General features: G+C 43.5%; 2 protein-coding genes across 7 annotated transcripts in view; one reads left to right on the forward strand and one right to left on the reverse strand.

The window, feature by feature from the left end:
- The window catches only part of GRHL2 (grainyhead like transcription factor 2), a 67,469-nt gene extending 58,357 nt beyond the window's left edge, over positions 1–9,112 (forward strand). For all 5 annotated transcript variants that reach the window (XM_085572415.1, XM_085572417.1, XM_085572420.1 and 2 more), the window contains 2 exons: positions 737–801; positions 1,977–9,112. In XM_085572415.1, the coding sequence (XP_085428541.1) occupies positions 737–801; positions 1,977–2,091 (180 nt within the window). In that variant the 3' untranslated portion in view covers positions 2,092–9,112. The remainder of the gene's footprint in view (positions 1–736; positions 802–1,976) is intronic.
- The window catches only part of NCALD (neurocalcin delta), a 57,942-nt gene continuing 44,556 nt past the window's right edge, over positions 8,663–22,048 (reverse strand). Inside the window, exons 3-4 of one of the 2 annotated variants that reach the window (XM_021529438.4) lie at positions 19,150–19,255; positions 8,663–18,934 (exon numbers count right to left, since the gene is read on the reverse strand). In XM_021529438.4, coding sequence (XP_021385113.1) covers positions 18,897–18,934; positions 19,150–19,255 — 144 coding nt within the window. In that variant the 3' untranslated portion in view covers positions 8,663–18,896. Of the gene's footprint in view, positions 18,940–19,149; positions 19,256–22,048 lie in introns of both variants that reach the window. The other variant, XM_021529437.3, reaches the window with a different exon arrangement.

Consider the following 22,048-nt stretch of genomic DNA (forward strand, 5'->3'; position numbering starts at 1 on the left):
CACTTCTCTGTGACATCTCATCTTGTTATCTATGCACTCAGATGATGTTTTGTGAGCCAAATAGTGTTTTCATTTTGCTAATGTAGTAACTAGACTTAGTTACCTTCCCAGTAATACAGAAGCCTCTTAGTTCCAGTAAGAGTTCTTAGTAAGAGGCCCTCAGCCCTCCTACAATAACAGGTACCTTGAAGATACTTTTCAGACAAAAGTACCACCATGGAGAATCCTGTTAGCTTAATAAACTTTGAAATCTCTTTGAGAAATAGAAATGTGTATGGTTTTGTTTTTCCATTGGTCAGTCAGCTCCTGTTGGTTTGCCATGTGTCTGCCTTCTGCCTGGTGGGAGAAGCCTATGCTCCCATGAGCCCAAAAAATCAAATTAAGAAAAAACAGAAAGATCAGATTTCAATTCCCTAGTAAAATCTGAAGCTGGGAAGAGCATTGACTCCTTGAACAGAGCACTAGGAGATGCTGGGGCAGTTCTGATGACTCACACCCTATAAAAACTATAGTATCTGAGTTTCTGGATGGAGACAATTGTGGGTTTTGATTAAGCGGTTCAGGATTCTTGCTCCCCAAGTCATCCTTAAATGAAAGCATGATATGGTTGTGTCAGACTTTTCTGTATAGCTACCCTGTCAAAGTTTGCAGAGATTTGTTTTCATGTCTTATGTAAGGTAAGATTTTTTATAGTTCTTATTCATCTTTAGTGATATTTCTTTTATTTTTGTTTCAGATTTCTGAGAAATATGGGCTACCAGTTGAAAAGATTGCAAAGCTTTATAAGAAGAGTAAAAAGGGGTAAGTTAGTTACATAACTAAGGATCTTAGAAGTACTCAGAGATCTCAGTTATACTTGGGGCCTCATGATGCTGCACATGGGCAGCACAAACTCTTTCAGGAGATATACCCGTGTGCTTGAAATCTTCATGTCTATGGAGACTCTAAGGGATGGCAGAAGAAGAAACATGGATCTCCAAACTGTGTCTGACCAGTATTCATAAACTTAGTGTGAAGGAAGGGTTTGTGGATAAGACATGTGGATAAAGTCTGTTTTGTAGACAATGTGCTTAATAACATCGTGGAGGGCCAGTATGGGAGCTGCTGCCTTTGCTGTGGATGCAGTGTGGAGTTTTCCTGCAGTATTAGCAGGAAGTAGGCCACTGTCTTGCTCTGAAAGACAGGCAGGCAATGTTTGCTGCAGGGGTTTCAGCCAAATAAATTTAGACATGAACATTGCAGCTGGACTTTTAGAATAGCTAGGCTTCTGCTCCTTGCCGTAAAACTACATCTCTTCACTTCAACTGTTTTTTAAAGTTCTATTTAACCACAAGATTGTAGCAATATAATTTTGAACCAGTCATTTATTTTCAGCTGTAACTAGCTTAGAGCATTGTTGTCTGGAGATTTCTTTAGCTTTTGAGAAGACAGGTGAAACGCCTCATGTTTTGCTTCTTTCTAAGTGACAGAAGAAACACTTGGAGGTAAAGAGCGAGGAAAACTCTCATACACACTTGTAATAGTCATTGTTGATAATTTCACATCCAGGCTGAGTTCTAAGTCTGTGAGCTGTGTGCAAAGCACAAATTACACTGCTTCCCTGTGTTAGCAGCTCACATGATGTGCCTGAGGAAGTAGCATGGATGTGTCCCTGTGGGGGCCACCACCAGGCATGGGAAGCATCAGCTAGCTGGGTCTGACAGGGATGTGAAGTGCAGCTCATCTGTGGGTAGCCTAAGTGTGTTAACAGCCCTGGTGTGTCCCTTAACTGCTCTGGCAAGGAGCAGCCTCTAATCTGAAGACTATAAGAGACTGAGGGGCAGATCTTGATGATAATTCCTACTAGAGAGCCTGTACTGGCATGTGCTGGAGTCTGGTTTTGTGTTGTAGAGAAGCAAGTACATGTGGCAGAGTGTATAACTTTTCCTTTCAGTGTTCTGGTACATAAAAACATTGATTTCTGCCTTTGTCACCAGCATCCTGGTAAACATGGATGACAACATTATTGAGCACTACTCCAATGAGGACACGTTCATCCTGAACATGGAGAGCATGGTTGAAGGCTTCAAGATCACACTGACAGAGATCTAGCCTCAGGCAGAGCCTTTTTGTAAGGAACCACAGCATTTCATCCTTCTTGGAAAGCAGATTTCCCATTTACTTGACAGACATTGATCAGAGAAACTGTTACACGACTGCATTGAAAACTGTCCATTCTGCACAAGTGCACCCACTGCAGATAGACTTGGGTTTGTCAAGCACAAGGCCATTCACGTTAACCTGGTCCCTTATTTATTGTTCCTCACTCTTTAGTGTACAAGCAGTTACCAGCCCCAGATTGTAACCAGATGATCCACTGCAAATGTGAAATGCAGCATTTTAATCCACACTTCAGTGTGGATAAGCTCATTCTAAAACACATTCAGTAACTATGCTGGTCTAATTTCAGAAATCTGGTATAAATCACTTTACCAGTAGTTGCCTCTGTCATTGCTAAAAATCTGTTGCAGTGCTAAAAATGGGCAAAGTGGCTTACAGTTCACTTGCTCATACTGATCTATATCTCTATATTGTATAGTCTTGCCAAATACCTCTGGTAGTTCTCAGCACGTAGCAATGAGGACTTGTAAGTAAAGCATTCAGCTACAACTGTCACTTGTAAGTAAATGGAAAAGAAACCATTTTAACCTTGTATATAATGTTTATAATATGCAATAATATATTTTAACTACTGTATGTGGGCATATTTACTGCCACTATGTTTTTGTATGTATTTGGTTTAGGGTTTAATAGAATCTTTCCTAGAGGATTAAATTGCTACAATCTATTAAGGAGTGTGTACTGAGAAGCTGATAATTGAATCTGTACTCATATGCTCCATCCTTGCTCACACAATTGTATATTAAAATATTAGAGCAGGCTCAGGCTCTCTCATGGGTCTTGGATGATCTGGCACAATGGGGCAAGTCCCAGCTGTAGGTACCCAAGTCTTCCATCCAGCTGTAACAGAATCCAAGAGACACCACATGTCTGCTGCCTGGTTTGCCAAGAGGTACAGAAGGGACTTCTTCCTGGTCGTCTTCCTTTAATGAAGCAGAGACTCCTAAAGTGGTCTTTTCTCAAACCTGTAGTGGAAAGGTTACTTCTGCAGCAGCCTGTGTGTCAAAGCCTTCCTCTAGACTGTAAGAAACAGGACTTCAAACTCTTCCTTCTAAGTATATTTGCTCTTGTATTTCCATTGAATGATTCTGTTGTGATTCCTAGGACACTTGGGTGATGTATAAGCCTGGGCTTGATGTAAATATTTTATCAAAGCTGGAATAATTTTTCCACTGGAGACGGAGTATCCCACGACGAGGAGTGGAGATTGGTCTCTCTCAAGGGCTGCAGCTGAACCCAAGTTGAAGTACATGGTTATTCCATCAAATTCCACACCTGCCTTGTGAACTCTGTGAAGAGATAAAAGTTGTGCAGGCTGAAATTGTACCAGGAAAGGGATTCAAGGGCTGAATGTCCCTATGACTTCCAAACCCCCCCATCTCTCTCTCTCCATTCCAGCTCCTCTGACTGTTGTAATGAGCTCCTCACTTAGCACCTAATTCCATGAGTTTCAGTTGCATTTTATTCTCTATGCAATGTACATGGATCCTGTGTGACAAACAGAAGTGCGGGTCCTTCCCTACATGCAGCCTTTAAAGTTTATTATTTTCCTTCTAAAACTTTTTCTCATTTAGTCACACAACCTTTATTATTTGGTGGTTAATGGCAGAGAGAAACACTGCCATGTTTAACAGGGCTCATGTAGTGTTTTGAGCTGTGTGGAGCTATTTACATTCAAGCAAAGTAGCTGGGATAACTGATCAGTCTGATTTGGCCATATCTGCATGAATTGTCCTGTAAGTTCATGCACACTTTATCTTCATTAGCAGTAGCATCCCATTAAAATCTCTTCCTTTAATAGAAATGTTAAGTACATGTAAAAGTTTCTGTGGGACCAGAAACTGTTAAAGGTTCAGGCTGGTAGCATCAGCACTAACATACCCAGAATTCACATATGCCTGTAAAGCAAAGTATGTATTCTCTGTTTCTCCTGCCCTTTTCTTTTGTCTTGCACTTTTTCCCCTTCTGATGCAGAATTCTGTTGTAATTTCCTTAATTTTATATAAAAATGCACTCCAGCAAAGATGCTTTTGCTACCCTGCTCAAGAGTAAACAATATGGGAATATAAGAGATTTATGATGATTCAGTTTGTTTCTGTTTGGCTCAGACTGACATAAAAAGTCTATGCTGACTTATCCCAGATATTTTTTTATTAGAGAAAAAAAGAGGACAGTTTGGACAGGAGGCATTAGGAACTGGGTTCAGCACACAGGACTGGTGAGCAATACTGTTAGTTCTTGTATTTCTCTGTTGATATCTGTAATCCTCAGACTATCATCTGGGATCTCTCAGCTGGTCAAGATGTCTGGGCAGAAGCTGCAGGTGAAGCAAAGGAGTAATTGTATGCAGGAGTTGAGCCCTAGTTCTGCCCTCAACAAACCTGCTGTCCAAGGGAATACCTGGGGCTGGCCTGGGTTGGAATGTGCTGCATTAAGAAAAGCCAGTAGAGAATTTAGAGTTCACAGAGAAGGACAGGTAGTCCTGGCAGCACCAGCACTCAGGTTAATGGGATGGTTTTGTCTTACTTTTGGGTCGAGATGAGCTGAGATTGGGTGCTCCAGCATCCTGTGATGAGGAACAGTGCAGGATCAGTGAGAAGTGTAGAGCTCCAGAAATACTGGGCCTTCAGGACCTTTCTTTCCATTGTCATTTTAGGAGCTTTCAGTCTGCCACTTGTCCAGAAAAGGAAAGTTGCTTCCAAGATTAACTGAAAGCTATTCTAAATACATCTTAAAGTGTGCAAATTCCTGATAGTAGAAAGCTAATACTTTTGCCTTTAGCTCCTTCTTAGAGTCTCAATGAAGTTATCAGGAACGTGACTACATTGGTGGTAAGATTATTTTAAAGCAGCTAGAGCTAGGTAAGGATGATCACCCTTAGCTTTATCTGCCAAGGTCTGAGGGCTTTGTTTTCTGCTCCAGATACAGGTGCATCACAAGCACTAAGACTGAGTATCCATGCTGCACCCCTTCAGTTGTAGTTACAGCATCAGCTGCTGGAGGAGCCCTGAACCTTGGATGCTGGTTGTGGCAGGCTGCAAGCTCTCAGGGTTCACCTTGTTGGTCCTAATCAGTCCATCAGAGTGCTGGGAAAGGGGCAGGAGTGGTATGAGTAATGCAAACTTCTGAAGCAGTGGCTGCCTTGTGCCCTGCTTGACTCAGATATCCTGAGGAGTACACAGTGCTTACATGTATATTGTTTAAAATATGCATGTTGCTTTTGTTTGATAAAAAATATTGATTAATGCTGGACATTCCAAATATTATGAATTAAATGGAAGTAAGATTTGGCTACTGTTCAGTACGAGACAGGAATATCTGCCTTGCCTCCTTTTGTTTCTTTGTGGCACTGCTGTGGTTGTTTATTTAAAGGAACAAAATTCTCATTTCCTTCTCTTCTTCAAGATAGCAATCTTGAATCTTAACTAGTTGCAGCCTGAAGAGTGGCTTGCTGTTCAGTGCATTTTCCCTATGAAGAGCTATAGCAGTACTGTCTGTAGATGTTACATTTTGAAAGTCTCTAGATAGAAATGTACAAAAGGAGAACAGTCTTCTAATTTTGGTTCCTGCTGCGGATTTGGCACTTCATCCGTCCACTTGATGTTTTATTATGAAATCCTATTCAAATTCTCAAATTCTAGTTCTTTCTTACAGTCACGTGCTGATATTCCCAAAATACAGTGCATCCCTTGAGTGAAGCTTTGTGGATGTACTATGATAACCCCATCAAGACATTTTGGAGGATTTTTAACACTGAGTGTAAACTACAAAGAAAAGAATGTTTTTTTCATGTGTGTCCTCTCTCACAAAGTTTTTGGTCAATGGAATTCAGAGATCGAATGTCTTTCTTATATATTTTTCTCTTTCATTCTATGAATTGTTTAAATGTAAATTAATTCAAACAATTAGTAAAATCTAAACTCTCTAGCTGTCATCAGAGATGCTTGTATATTGATTTAAGTGGAACTGGAAAGGAGTATCTTATGACTTATAAAATGTAAAGCTTATTAAATGTTTATATGCTCTTCCATTTCCTATTAATTGAGACAGATACAAACAAGAATGTTTGTGCCAAAGATTGTGACAAGCCGTCTTTCTGGCAAACAAGGAAACTTAATGTATAGTGTGCTTTTATATTAAGAATATAGCTCATGTAACTTAATAGTGTTGCAACTGGGAGAGGGGTTTGATAAGCTGTAAATACAGTTATTTTATTTTTTGTACATTTTTAAGAAGGAAAAAAATAAATATTCCTATGTATGAGATAATATTTCTGGTGCTGTGGTGTGTATTACTACATCTCTCCAGGAGAGAGAGAGAGAATCACTATGTACCAGTACCTGAAGGGGGTGCAGAGAGGATGGAGTCAGGGTCTTCTAAATGGTGCCCAGAGACAGGACCAGAGGCAAGTGGATACACACTAAAACACAGGAGGTTCCCACTGAAATCGGGGAGTAGGTTGCCCAGAGAGGTTGTGGAGTCTCTCTCCCTGTAGATATTTAAAGGCTGCCTTGACATGGTCCTGAACAACCAACTCTCATTTGCCCTACTTGAGCAGGGGGATTGGATCAGATGAACCACAGAAATCCCTTCCAACCCCAGCTATTCTGTGATTCTGTGACTTGTTGGAGTGTCCTGGGAACCTGGCTGGAAGCACTGACACTGACATCTTTGTGGCTCCTGGGCACCTGAGTTGAGATCCTTACCCACATCTACTCCCAAAGCACTGAAGCATACCTGGCCACATAGCTTGCAGTAAAACATTTTCACCAAACATTTTATTCTCCACCAGCTGAGTTTGACTTTTCAAACAAGATTCGGGAGGTCAGAACATCTTAGTAGGTGGGAAATTGTTTGGGATAGCATTTGCCTCAGGAAAGGTTGATTCCCCAATCAGTAGCAGGACAGTGGGGTGGAGGAGTTCAGTGCTCTGGATGAGCAGTGCAGGGTGAGCCAGGATCAGCTCCCATGGAGCCCTTTAAGGTAACCACATTTCCTGGGCACTGCCTGTGATAGATGTTAAATTATGTTTTACAGGAGGTGGTTTTACTGAGTGGCTCCTAAAATGCAAGTGCTTTAGAGCTGCATGGTTGGCAGTGCTCCATCTGCGAGGCCATGGAGCGGTGAGGAGAAGTGTGTTGGCTGATGGGAGCCACTGCAACCACTGCACGCTCAAGGCTTGGACTGTGGCGTGGCTGAGCCAGGCTTTAGCAAGGTGACTCAGCTCACCTTGATTAAAGGTCATTAAGAAGAACTGACCCCTTTTTAGGAGCAGGAAGCAAAACACTCCACCTCTAGCTCCTGACCAAAACTTTAGAGGACTCACTGGAGCAGCAAAGCCATCGTTTTCAGCACCTTCCCAATCTCTTGGCTTAATTTGTGCTGCAGAAAACACTGATACAGATTCTGGAGCATGCTACTCCCCAGATGGGGCCATGAGCTGTAGGATCACAGGTTCCCTCTTCCTGAGGTGGTGGGAGGTCCACTCCAAGATTGTGGGAGTCCAACGTGCTCCAGTGCCTGGGGCAGATGCCTTTGAACAGGAAGAGGAGGGACAGCAAGGGTAATAAGTGGAGTATTTTAGCACCCCTGTACAAATAAACACCTCCTTACACCCAGTCTTTCTATGCAACACTGTATGATGGCCCTGAGGGCAGGGTGAGGACAATGTCCATCACAGGGAGTCTGGCACACTGGAAGCTTGTGTAATAAAGCTGGTTTGCATTGAGCACAGGAGATACCTGAATACTGCAACTGATGCTTCATTCTGGCTCCAGCCTGTCTCAAGCTCAGATTAATGTGCAGTTCCACAAATAGACATTTTTGTTTAATCTCAAAAGGAAGTAGGCACTGGTTTCTGCTACCTTCCAGTGTGCTTTAAACTACTTTTTGCACTCGGCTAATCCCAGCTCCAAATTTAACCTAGGTAAAAATTTGAGGAGTTTAAGGAGCATGCACAGAAGCATCAGCCAGCCCTCTCCAGAGCCTGTCTGAGGCTGCCAGGAGTCCCTGCTGTGACAAACTCTGCTGCTGCCTCATCAGCCACGTCTCAGAGCGACTAACCACAGCTACTACCCTGCCCATGCTCCCTTGATGTGTGTGACAGTCATTAGGGGGTAAAAAAGTCCCCTAAACCTGCAGAGGGATTTATCTATCGCAGGGAAAGTTGCTGTCAGTCAGCTAAGCTGCTCTTTCCAGCTTCAGAGGACCAGGGATCTCAGTCTTGTGCTGTCCTTCCTTTGCTTTTATAACCCACCCCGAGGATATCCTACTCCTTGCCCAGCTGCTGGCTTTAGCTGCTGGAGCAAAATCTGTGTTAGAGTGGAGCGCCCAGCTGGCTGCAATGTGCCAGCCCAGCCCATGCCCAGTTTAAGCCCTGGCTGAGCCCTCCAAACTTTGCAGCAGGCAAAGGCTTCTCTGGGGTTTTCTCCCCAGACCATGGAGCTATGTGAGGCTTTAAGGCTCCTCTGTGAAGGGAGTAAAGCACATGGCACACCATCACTAGCTGCAGCAGAATGTTTATTAGTAGGAAAGAACATTTAGGGGATTTCAGTAGGTGAATTTTTTTGAACTGTTGGTATCCACCATACATTGGTTTTCATCAAGATTGTTCAAGGTCACATATTTATATAAGAAAGCAATAATTAATATTTAGGTGCAATCAATAATTCCAGTATGAAAAAGCACCGTGTCACAAAACAATTTACAATACAAAAGTCTTCAAAATCTAACATTTAAAAACAATATATTTGTTCAACAGTAATAACAATACAGTAAAAAAAAATTATTTCCCTTCAAACAATACTGCTTATATATTTTGGCACTCAGAAAGAAACTGTCACATATGTGCTTTTTTAGCCACACAATGCTGTTTTGTGAGTGTCTATATAATAAGGAAAAACATGCTTTTGAAGTCAGTCATTTTGCCAGGTGCAGTTTGAACTGCTTTCTCCATTAAAAATGAAAAAAAAACAAAAAAACCCCCAAAAATCCAAAAACAAACCAAAAAAAACCCCAAAAAAACAAATCTGAAAGAAAAGTAACTCCTAAGCTGCAGCATGTCTTGTGTTTTGGCCCACGATATAATCTGGACAAGCATCTCAGACTCAGTCTATCTTGTAAGTCAACCCTGCCTGAAAGGCTGGATTTGAGCCCCACTTCACTCTCCAAACCTGACAAGAAATGTAGACCTAAGCCATCCAAATGGTCCTGTCTTTTAGGAATTGACCCCAAGTTCTTGCTGTATTAAGCACCCCAGTAAGATTCTGACCCTAAAATTGCTGCTCAGGCTCTTATTTTCCTTAATTCCCCTCAATTTTAGTTAATTCATTTTAAAGTCATTTGCACAAATTGTCTTGCAATGTGAGCCCACTGTTGTTGTGCTGGCACAGCCAGCAGTTCCAAGGAAAACCAAGTTCCAAGGAGCACACATTGGGTGAGCTACGGGGTGAGGGTGTCTGATGCCAAGGGGTGCCCCGGGTCAGGAGACATTCCTCCCAGGTCTCCTCCTGGGGCCAGGGCTGGCACACACAGCATGGAAGGGGGGAGCTTGAATCTAAGAGAGGGAAAGACAAAACTAGACTTTTCAGGAAGAATTCTTTTCCACTCAAAACTGACCCCTATTAAAAGTGGAACGCAGGTGCTACATGCCGGGTGAAACACCGGTGCCTGCGTGCAGCTATGACAGCCCCTGAAAAAGGCTGATTCTAGTGAACATGCAGTCCTTGGTGCTATCTCTAAAAGCTGAACAATAAAAAAAAAATTAAATACTTTTTACATCTTACATCAAAGATGCCACTACAAAAACACAATAGTATCACACATTAATTAGTACAGTCTTAAAAATGCAAACCAACACTGGTAAGACTCCCATACATTCTGCATATCATATGTACAGAGGAGAAGAGCTTCTCAAGAGGAGAGGACACTCATAGAGAGATAATCTTCTGTTTTCTGAGTATGTTGCATAATACAAATACATTATCAGCAGAAGAAAACTCTAACACTAAGAGCTCAGGAAAGGTCCTTAACTGGAAGTTAATAGCTGGGGAAACCGTGCACATGCTGGGGGGCACAGAACACACACAACCCTCCGCCAAATTATCTGTCTCCTTCGGTGGCCTGATCATCTGCTTTCATTTTATCAAGTAGGTTTAACATGTTGCTCTGTAGGTACAGAACCCCCAAAGCATGGACCAGCACAGGGCCACATCTCCAAAAGCTGTCCCTGGTGTGCCTGAAAGCCACTTGACTCTACGTGTCCTTCTCATGGGCTTTGCCTGCCAGAGAACCAGCTGGAGAATCAGGATACCACCAGATGAGCTTACCACAGAACTAGGGGGGTAAATTAACACATCACAACAGCTACAGGCAACAACACACAGGATACTTGCAATTCTAGACAGCTGTAAGAAAAATATGTGGACCAAATTAATTTAATTCATAATTGTCTCTCTCCTTTCTGAATAGTAAAAGTCTTCCTTAGGATATGTAGGTTTGCTTACAAAGCATTAATCTATAGAGGTATCTAATTTTGCCAAGACACAGGATATACTGAACTCCATGCTGCTGCAGTGAGTCTGCTCGTAGTAGATCATTATAAGTCTGATTTGTTATGTCTACTCTGTGCTGCAATGATGCAACAGCCTGAGGGAACAGAGAAAGCTCTCCCTGTGGAATGGTCATGGACTTAAATAGGAACTGGACACTTTGATCTATTCAGCTCTTGGCCATGTTTTATCTCAATTTAGTTTCTACAGCCTCAAAAATATCTGCCCAAATTTAAACAAATTGTTATGATTTAATCCCAACCAGCAACTAAGTCCCACAAAGCCATTCATTTGCTCCCTTCTAGTAGGATGGAAAAGACAACTGGAAGGGCAAAAGTGAGAAAACCCATGGGTTGAGATAAAGACAGTTTAATAGGGAATGCAAAAGTCCCATGCACAAGCAAAGCAAAGCATTCATTCACCAATTCCCAGAGGCAGGCAGGTATTCAGCCATCCCCAGAAAAATAGGACTCCATCACAGGTAATGGTGACTTGGGAAGACAAATGACATCACTCTGAACTTGTCACCCTCTTCCTCCTTCTTTCCCCTCCCTCTTTATATGCTGAGCATGATGCCATGGTCTGGGGTATCCCTGGGGCCAGCTGGCATCAGCTGTCCTGGCTGTGTCTCATCCCATCTCCCTTGTGCACCAAACTCCCTTGCTGATGGGGCGGGAAGCAGAAAAGTCCTTGATACCATATAAGCACTGCTCAGCAGTAATGAAAACATCCCTCTGTTATCAACACTATTTCCAGCACAAATCCAAAACTGACCTTTATTCTAGCTACTGTGAGGAAAATTATCACAGCCAAAGCCAGCACACAAATGTGTAACTACTTTTGCATCCATCACCTCACTCACTCAGCAATATTTAAAAATCAAAGGTATTAAGTACTCCTGTCAGAGGAAGACAATATTGGTCACTTCAGGTTCAAGAGCAAAAAAATGCCGAATATACAAATATTAACTACAAGACTGCTTGGAATTGAAGTGAGAAAATGGAAGAGATAAACATATTGAAATGCAGCTCAATTTGTCTCCTTGAAGCAAGTGTGCAGACAAAAAAATCCCTAAGGTAATTAAACTCTTCATTTTTACCCAGCACTGTGTGCCCACCTTGCTAATAATTGCTCAGTCACTTCTGCTCTCAGGGTCTTTGGGACTTGTGCATAACAACTGAAGGACCAGCAGGGCTGAATCTAAGAGGATCCAAAATAATGAAATAAATCATAAACATGCCTGAAACGTGAATAAGAAAATTAAACGCAAAATACCAAAGCAACATCATTTTGTGAAACATTCATACGACTAACACTGAGCATGTCACTCATATGGACAGTTAGTTGAAGGTTAGATGTCCATATCTAACCTTCCTTAGATCCTTATTGGATTGAAACCCTGGATTTTTCTTTTTCTTCCAGATACTAATAAAAAAATATTGGTTGCCCTAGAAATGGGAATAATGACAGGAAATAAAAAGGTGGTGGTGGCAAGAAACTGAAAGTTCTCCCTCAAACTACCACACTGGACCCATTAATCTCCCCTCTGAGTGCAGCCAATGAGCAGCACAAATGAAGTTTAAAATCTAAGAGGATTTTCTCAGGTGGATTTGCTAATCACCCTCATCCTGCTGTCCCATCTGGTGGGGAAAACGTGAGGCCAGCCCTGAACATCGCTGAAACCCCTGTGCCCAAGGAGGAGAAAACCAGAGGTCACACCCCAACACTTGTTTGTGACAGAGAGCAGGAAGAGTTTCTGCCTGGTGTAACTATGCCAAAATTGTCTGCTGGTCCACAGCAGCTGGGTGCTCCTGTGGGCCGGGGGCACGATGCTCTGCAGGGGATGCACAGCCAGGTGCTGCTGGCAGCAGCATGAAGAAACCAGCTCTCTGTGGAGTGACCAGGGCAGCGGAGAGTGGGCACCGGGCACGTCCAGCCTGCAGTGCCTCGACAAACACCGATGCCATCACGAAAACCAAGTTGTTTCAGAGGCTCGGTGTGCCCTTAAAATACTCAATACTGCCATTACTTAATAACAAGAAATAAATAGTGTGGTACTCACAGGTGGGCCAAAGATGGGAAACCAAATCAGAAGCTGTTCCATTTAAGCGCATCAAGCTTGGCTCCTTCACATGTCAAGGGCTGGTGTTTGTTATTTGTTCACACAGAGGTTGGGGATGGCAACTGGGAGGTGGCTGCAAAGACTTGGAGAGCTGGACACCCTGAGCACATGCCCTGGGAAGGTGAGAATATCTTTGGTATAAGGTCAGGGCAAGAGGCAAAGATCTAAAACATCTCAGGTGCACAGTAAGTGAATACTTTGAAGAGCTGATGGCTGTTGCATGCCTCAAGATCTAGGAAGCCCTCAGTGTGCCTAATAATCTCAGATGATCATGTCTGTGGCAGGATCCAGAGTCCCCAGCCTCACCACACAGGGCTGAAGCAGCCCAGGAGGTCCCATGGACTGCGCTGGAGTAGAGATGTTCTGTGCTGGCTTCTGCTAAGAGGGTTTCACTGTGCAAATCCAGACCCTGGGCTACAGGCAGAGATGTCCTGACAGTTTTTCATTTCTCTAGTCTTTTCCCATTCTTCACTACAACTCAAGCTCTTTTTTTGCTTTACTTATTAGTCAGCATTTTACAGGTGATAGCTTAATCCCAGTTACACATTGAAATAACACAGCCTGTGGGAAACAATGAGAGGCCCCTTGCATCTGCCTTTCCAGCTTGTTAAGATATGGACAGTACATATGGAAAGCTTTATACCTTATCCTGAGAAAATCCTCACTCTGGAAACAACTTCTCAGTATGGATAATTTGGAAACAACAGCAGCAAAAGCCAGGATGGAATAAGGGATGCTGTTCAGATACCCATAGTATACAGGGATAGTTTCTGCAAGGGCAAGGAGACTGACTGTGCATCCAATTGATGGTTCTACTTCTCTGAAGGCCAGAGGCACCTAATGGCTTCTGCAGTCCCTCAGCAGTGGTCCTGTTCTCTAATCTCACTGATTTCCATGCCAGTTTACAATCTCTCCTGTCTCTTCTATGTGCTTAAAGCACAGATGTTGATTCCACCATCCCTAGCTTGGGCTTTGAGAATCAACAGTGCTTTCCCTTCTTTTCTACCACAACTGGGAATTAACTCCCATAGGCAATGTTTTGTCCTCAGCTGCACTTAAGGAAAACCTTATGCTCATCATGGGAGCTGTTTGTTCAGTACCTGCCAGGGTATGGTGAACAGCTCTGCTGATTAATTTTAGAGTGTATTTTGTCAGCACCTCTGACAGAATATGCAGCAGACAGAGCTGCTCACACAGAAGGTGCCATTTCTAGTCAAGCCCTATCTCAAAGCACATCACACCATGTGCCTGACTTATCACTGCTGTTTATCTTATCTGCCTACTGCACAATCAGTGGAAAACTCTGCACACAGCTCTGAGCACTGCTCAGCTCCCTGGCACTTGACAAGTTTCTCTGCATTTCTAAGCACAAGTTCTGCCTGTGATACCAAGAAAACCAACTTTCCCAGCTTTCCTACTCCTACACGACATCCTGCTTTGTAAGACCCAGAGCAAAGAATGCATCCAAATATTTCTGCAAAGGGCAGGTGAAATATTCTTCTCCACCAGTCTTGCACCAGGTATCTGACATCTAGCTGCTGAGCCCAAGGACTGCCATGCCTGGAAACAGAGGGAGCACCATGAGAAAGATGAAAGGAGGTGCTGGTGTACCGAGTGTTCAGGAAGACTTGTCCAGCCAGCAATCAGACTAGTCTGATTGTTTCACTTGGCACTAAACTCTGAAAGGAAACTCTTGTAGGATGCCTCTCCAACCCTGACCTGCTATATTGCTATCATGTTGCATCTTACACCAACGGTGCTGAAAAAGGGGAGAGTTTTAAGAGGAGGCAGCTCAGCTCAAAGCATTTGCCCTGAGGCATGAGATTCCCTTCCCACTGCCACATGTCCCCAGCGACCTGCCAGTTGTCACCGTGTTCCCTGGTTCACATGTACTGAGACATATGGCCAAGGCCATCTTCTCATCTTAGCTTAGTTGGCAGATTAGGGCTCAACGCCAAGTTACCACAGTTCACCAAGTTTCCATGAGTCAGCTGAGACAAGGTTCTGCCCACAGCAAATGCAAGGTAATGAGACTTAACCTGATCTGCAGTGAAAGAAAATCAAGCTAAGCCGCATTACTGCACTTTTGCCATCAGTGAAGTCCTGGGGCTCATCCCCCAGGGGCACTGTTCAAACCACAGGGATTTGGTCATGTGTGACTACTTCCTGTGCTGGTGTACAGTATTTCTGCACACAGAGCTCATCCAGCTATGAAATGTACACACTTCTGACTTAGGGTTTTAGGCAGCAGAAAATGTGGAGGTCATGCCTTATAACACAGAGCAACAAAGAATGCCCCAGGAAAAAGATAAAAATCCTACAAGCTCCTAAGAACGGCAAGGGAAGAGCATAGCTCTAGGTACCTCAGAAACATCACTGAACTGTGAACTGACATAGCTTTAAAAAATAATGTTGAAACATAAATATTCTTCAGTCCCTCTCAAACTCTAAGTGCTTACAAGAACACGTGTGCTGGTTTTAAAAGGGTTGTGTTCCCTTTTCCTTTCCCAAAGCACCCTAAAACAAAGAGAGTATTGCAAAACTCACAAGTCATAGTCCTCACTTCACATCTTCTGGCCCAGAGTTTGACAAGCTGACTGAGAATGCCAGATAAATGGGACTGGCATTTTCCATGAGATACACTCATTAATTCCTTTGGACAACACAGGAGTGTTGATGATGATGGGTGATCATCACAGGATGATGGTGATTAGCAAACCCACCTGAGAAAATCCTCTTAGATTTTAAACTTCATTTGAGGAGTGAACGCTGCCGGTTGCACATGCAAGTAAAACTAAAGAATGCATCTACAAAACTGAGAAGTGATATGAAATAGTATGTGCTGTCTCCATCCTTCCTGTGTGGAGATACTGCTAATGAATCACTCAAAAGTCTGGCTTACTGTGCTATTTTATACTGCATACACCACTTCGCCTTCAAAAGCTTTATGAAGGCAATTATTATTACAAATGCAAATGACAGCAAAGCAGAAAATTTCAATCTCAGGTACAGCACACCACTGCTGTCCTGCTGATTTGAGGTCTGCAGATGTTCCTATCACAACTGCAGCTACGAATCACTCTTTAAGTACATGCAGAGACAGAAAAAGAAAGGGATAGTTAATAATTTAAAATAATACCAATCATCAGTGGCAGTCAGGTAAAAGAATAACCCTAGCTCACTCTGTAAATGTTTATACAATAGCCTTATCTGCAGCTATATCCTCTGCAGCTGTAAGCTAGTTCTTATTATTCCAAATTTTGTGAACTGTGGGAAGCATTAGATCTCTGCTGGGGTCACAGCACAACGTGTGCTTTCAAACTCGTGTTGTATGGGAGTAACACAGGAGGTGAGCCTGGCCCCAACACCCCAAAACTACTGAGCAAAAACAAACTGAGAGATTAGGTTCTGAGCCAGAAGTGTCTTGTAAAATGAAGAAGAGGTGGTATACACTTAAAGAAAAGGCAACATTTTAAAATGTCACATGCAACTGCTTTCACAGCATTAGGAAGAAGATGGAACCGTAGGAGGTATCCGAGTTCACCTTCAGTAAATGCCAGCTTCCACAGGCCTGGGCTGCTTTGGACACAGGTGCCTGTGCTGAGCCAGGAGGTTGGAAGTTCAGCAGGGATCCTCTGGTGTCACCTTGTCCTGCTCATGCAGGGGTGGTGATGGAGCACCCCCGGAGAGGCTGGGCTGTGGCACAGGTCATTCCCATCTGGCAGAAGGATGTGCTGATCAGTGTGTGCCCACTGACCTTCCTCCAGCAATCCCCAGCAGTCTGGCCAGGCTTCTTCTGCTGAAAAACAACCCTCAAGTACATAACTTCCAAAATCCATGAGGTAATGGACATGAAGAGAGGGCCAGAACCTCTCTAGGTAACACAGAAAATTACCTTGAAGAAGGTAGGCACAGACTATCCCTTGAAGGGTTAGATTTGTGCACATGGTGTCTAATTAGGGTTTGGGAGAAGGAGACAGGGAATATTTTCATCAGCCAGAAGAATTGGTGCAAAACTTGCTAGTGTTGCTCATAACACCTGAAAGTGCTGTGTATTAAAATCTCTTTGTACCTGTGGTTGGGCCCTCTTTGCTTTTTTATTTTCCCACACTCATCTCAGCTCAGTATTTTGATGAATGTAATGGAAATATATCATCAATTGGATTTTTGTGATTGTTTGAGACAGAGATGTGTGCTTGAAGACATTTATTGTCATTAGCCACTCATAAAAATTTTAGTACTACTAATCAACAATGTTATTTTCAATTTAATTTTATTTTCTTCTAAAATGCTTTGCCCTTAACACCTAGCAAAGCAAATGGTATGGAAAAATTAAGTATAGGATTGCTTCTGTCAGTTATTGTACATGCTAGCTAGTGTTCCATAGAAGATTATTTATGCTCAACTACTTATTCGTGACTTCTAATTAGTACTTAGCTAATCATCACCTGCAAAGCAGACTTCTTTTACTTGGTTTATTTTAAATTAAGGCTACTGGGGATTAGCATCTACAAGGTCACTTGACAAAATGCCAACTTTGCCTGTCAGACAAAGGTTACTCTAATGAGCTCATGAATTCCCAACACCGTGCTGCTGCCTGCATGGGTAGCTCTCCGGCAGGATCACAAAGCAGACTTCAGCTAATGAGTGATTAATGCCAATTTAGTCAGCATAATGCCTCCTGTTGCTAAAGCTTTTCCAGCTTTTCTTTTGCACTTGTAAAGTCCCTAAGAAATCCCACATGTGTGTACTAGCTTTGCATACAGCAACTTTGACCAAAGGACAAAATTTTGCAGCAGCAAATTTCAGAACTCCTGCACCTGGGCAGAAAGATAAACATTCAACATTTCTCTCAAGAGCTGATCTTTTTTTGTTTTAATTTTTATATATATAAATATATCATAAAGCGTACCATTTCCTCATTTCAGTACAGATTTTTTTTAACTTTACTAAAATAAATGAAATATAAATGCTACAATTTTATGTTTAAAACAAGTTTTGATGACAGCTTTCCCCTAAGAGCAGGTCCAGAAACTCTGGTAGCTACATGGAGAGAGACAAAATCACCCCCAAAACTACCTGCTATGCAAGAGCATTGAGAACAGCAGATGTGCCTTAGCTGGAGCTGCTTGCAGGTGTCTGTGAGTTCCTCACGTGAATGCCCACTCTCCCAAGTAGCAACTGCTTTATTACTAACCTGAAAATTTCACATTCAACATGTATCTCCCTTAAATTCATTGTCAAGACCCAGCTTTTCATATCTGTGTCTGCTTTTGCTGATCCCAAACGGCAAGAGGTATTGTCAGTTGTGGATTTGGAGACCAGGATTGCAAATTGCTGAATTTTCAGATAAAGCCATATGACTTCAACCACTGTAAACCTAGTAAAAAAATGTCAATCTTCATTTTGTCCCTTCTTCACAACCTGGAAAGTGTTCACAGCCTTGAAACAATGAGGCGTAGGAATGGATGATACACACCACACATGTTTTGCATTTTCATACTTCTTCCCAGTCCTGTCTTTGATCTGAACTGGTGCCTCCTGGACGGGCGAGGAGGTTCCAGGTGAATCCTACCCCACCCATCACAACCCCTTTGGTTCAGCCTTACTACACTTTCAGGTCCTGCAGGTGAATACCTAACAACTAAAGCAGCAATCTAAAATCTGTCAGTGTGTCTTGCTGCCAAGGGGTTTGTTGTAGGTTTACTCCTCCTCAACACGTTACTTTCCAAAACAGATACAAACAAACAAACAAATAAACAAAAAGGAATTTTAAAAACAATTATAACACCAAAATATCTGTTTAGAACAGTACTGCCCATGCCCTGGACAAATTGTTAAGAGCAATTCAGCATTCTTATAATTAATCCACAACAAAATAAGCTATAAGATGCCACAAATGAAGGCATAATTGGCCATACAGAGGCAACACTACCATGAATGTTGTTTGGCAAAAAAAAAAAAAAAAAAAAAAAAAAAAGCAGATACATAATTGATCCAAAGTAGAGGTTCAGAACTGCCCGGCACTGCTGGGGTCACACTGCAGGAGACGGACTATGGACGGATCACTCTTGGCGCCTCGGATGAACTCTTCCAGAGAGAGCTTTCCTAGAAAAGAAACATGGTTACTTACAGCACGTGGTGGGTTGCAGCACACCTGTTAAACCCCTGGACAAGCATGATGGAAGGAAGCTGGGGAAGCCAGGAAAATTCCTGGGAAAGCAACGCTGCAAGGTGAAGACCTGCCTGCCTACCCCCTGTTGGCCCGCAGATCGTCCCACGTGCCGGGACACCGCAGCCACCCCTGCGGGTGCCTACCGTCACGGTTGGTGTCCATCTGGCGGAAGATCTTCTCGGTCCTCTTCTCTGGGGTTGACTCATCTTCTGGCATCTTCATTACAGAAGAAACCATCTTATAGATTGCCTGCATGATAGACACGAGCAAAAAGCTGATAAGAAGCACATTATCTTGATGCAAGGGTATGGTGATCTTCTTGTGACAGAAACAATGAGAAAATATCTTTGGAGCAGCAGCAGGACCTGCTCTTTGGATGCTGAAGGGCATTGGGTGGCACCAGTACATGCAGCTTCCCTCTTCAGTAAGACACTATTTAAGAAATACTGTGTTTCTTTATTTAGTCATGACCAAACACCACCTGGGTCTGGACTAAGGTTACATTTTTCCTTATTAAAGCAGTTTTTGGACAAATGTATCATTTGTACAATATGTTGGGCAATGGCAACTTCCAGACCCTGGAGGAACAGCCAGACCACCAAGGTCTTGTCCTGTGCTGTGATGAATCTCCATGCTTTGGGCACACAGGCTTCATCCTCACCACACCTGTCTCCTCACCCTGCCTTTGCTTCTCCCCCATCTCCTTTGTCTCCCTCCCTGTAAGCATCCTGTCTGTAGGGAGAGCAGTGACTCCTTGTCACAGATAACAAAGACTGGACCATCAAGGAGGTGGCCTTTTCATGGGAGGTTGGTGTGTGTGCACAGCTCAAAACCCCTTCCACAATATTCTCCACAGAGACCAGATGTTCTGGCCTACAGAGCACCACTGCCACCCATACCTAGTCTCTGCACAGACAAATGCATTAGCCACCTTTGCTACTAGCTTCCCTGAAAGAGGGTTAATGTTAATTTTAAAGTAAGGATGAGGATCTGTCTCTGCACTGGTTATCCAAACATTGCTGGCAAACATAAGCATGCAGCACCAGTAAACACCAGGGCTTTGTGTTAGGTGTCTGCAGTGCCACACCTGGGAGAGCAGCAGCACTCAGAGGGCTGCAGGGTGGTGGCCTTGAGGGTTCCTCCCAGCCATGTGGAGGGGCAGCACATCCCAGTCCAAGGCAGCATTACCCTGGTCCAACTGGCCCCTTCTGCTGCCCACTGCAACTCACTGGCTGTCACCTGCTGTCACCTGACTGCTTTTGTTATTTCTTCTTCCTTTCCTTCTGCTTTGGGAGTGGGGGGTCCTTTGTGCAAGTCAAGATTTCTCATTGGGTTACCCCTCTCCCCTCTTTCCCTTCACAAAGTCACTCTGCCTAGCAGCTCAGATCATCTGGCTCAGGATCCCCAAGGACTGGCTCCAGGAATGTAACAGCACAGATGGAGGATGCCACTAAGCAGCACAGACATTTTACACTCAGACTAGGGAGCAGCCGCTTCCTTGGACATCTTGCTGGCTTTTCCTCTGCCAGCAGCTCACCCCTCACGTCTCCCAGGAGAATTAGTGTTCCACAGTACTGGGCAGAGCCTCAGTAGAGGCAGGGATGCTGTTCACACAACCATGACACCCCAATACCAGGAGCACAGAAGAAAGGATGAACATACAAGCACGTAAACACAGGGATGAGGGAACTGGGGGAAGGAGGCAATAGGGAAAGAAAAAAAATGGAGAGGGTGGACAGTAAGAATTTAGACCTTGCTCATCCTCATCAGCATGCAAGGCTTGCCAGGGTCAGAGCAGAGATGAGGCTGATAAATCTGCCAGTGTTTAAGCATTTGAAGCTGTCTGGCTTTTGTCTGGGGTAGGAAGAGAGGTGGAGGGGTCACTCCCTCTCTCTGGGTGAAAGGATGCCAAAGCAGAGAATCTGCATTGAAAGTGTGGGAGGAATGCCCCAGACTGGGAGTGAGGGCATGTTTACCCTGATCAAAGTAACCATAGTAAGAATATGCAGATTTTTAGGACAAAAAAAGCACTTCAGGATGACTTCATCCTACAGGGTCCTTTTCACAGAGGCGTGTGAAGGGAATAACAGATGAGATATTCTAGGAAAGCCAGATGGGAATAACATAGTGAGCGTTCTTTTCATGCTGAAAATGGTTACTCTGGACAAATTCTTATGTCCTTACTCAGAAGTTCATTGGGAAGTTTTCCCAAAGTAAAAGCCAGCTAAAGCTGATTAAGAATCTTGAGACATACCCCTTATTAATTCAGTGCAGCTACACAAAACTCTTTATTGTATGTTTGAAAGAGCAAGCTCTGAAAGGAATTTGGTTTCATGCAATAATTACATAGAGCTGGGCTGTTCTAACCCTGGGCTAGGACCCGTGACTGAGAGGCTGCAGGGGTCCCACTCCACATGGAGTGCAACTGCTCAGCCTCCCAGAACCTGGGCTGAAATCCCAGGTGATATTCAGTGGCATTCTGCACTGGAAGTTGATACCTGTCAGCAGTCTCTCGAGTCAGGGCAGCTTAAATAAGTGAATTTCTGTCAGGAGTGCTCCTTACAGCACCTTGGCACCCCTGAGTGCCACCAGGAAGCTGTACCCTCCAGAGCCCTGTGTATGTCACTGGAGCAAGCACAGGCTCCAGCCTCATCTGCTGCCCTGCTGAACTCTCTCCTTTGATTTTCCAGCTCCATCTGGTTGAGCAGCAATGGGTGATTTTAGGGCAAATCTCATCCCTTTGCCCATTCACACAGGTTTTGCTCCCAGTTGCTGGCTGCCACTGCTGCACTCAGGCCAGAGGCTTTGGTGATGGCTGCATCTTCCAGGTATGCTTGGCAAACTGTCCAAAAGCTCATTATGGTGATGGCTTCTGGCATTGCAATGGCAGCAGCAATGACAGCACAAATTTTCAGTTGGTCCTTTTTACTATGTTGAAATAAGCTCTAATGGCTAGAAGTCCCATGAAGTGAATGACTGGCCTGAAAAAAAATTGTTTTCTTCTCAGTCTCATGGAGATTTTTGACACTGTCTTTACAGAGC

This window comes from Lonchura striata, chromosome 2 (assembly GCF_050655825.1).
Source record: "Lonchura striata isolate lonStrDom1 chromosome 2, ASM5065582v1, whole genome shotgun sequence".
NCBI lineage: Eukaryota > Metazoa > Chordata > Aves > Passeriformes > Estrildidae > Lonchura > Lonchura striata.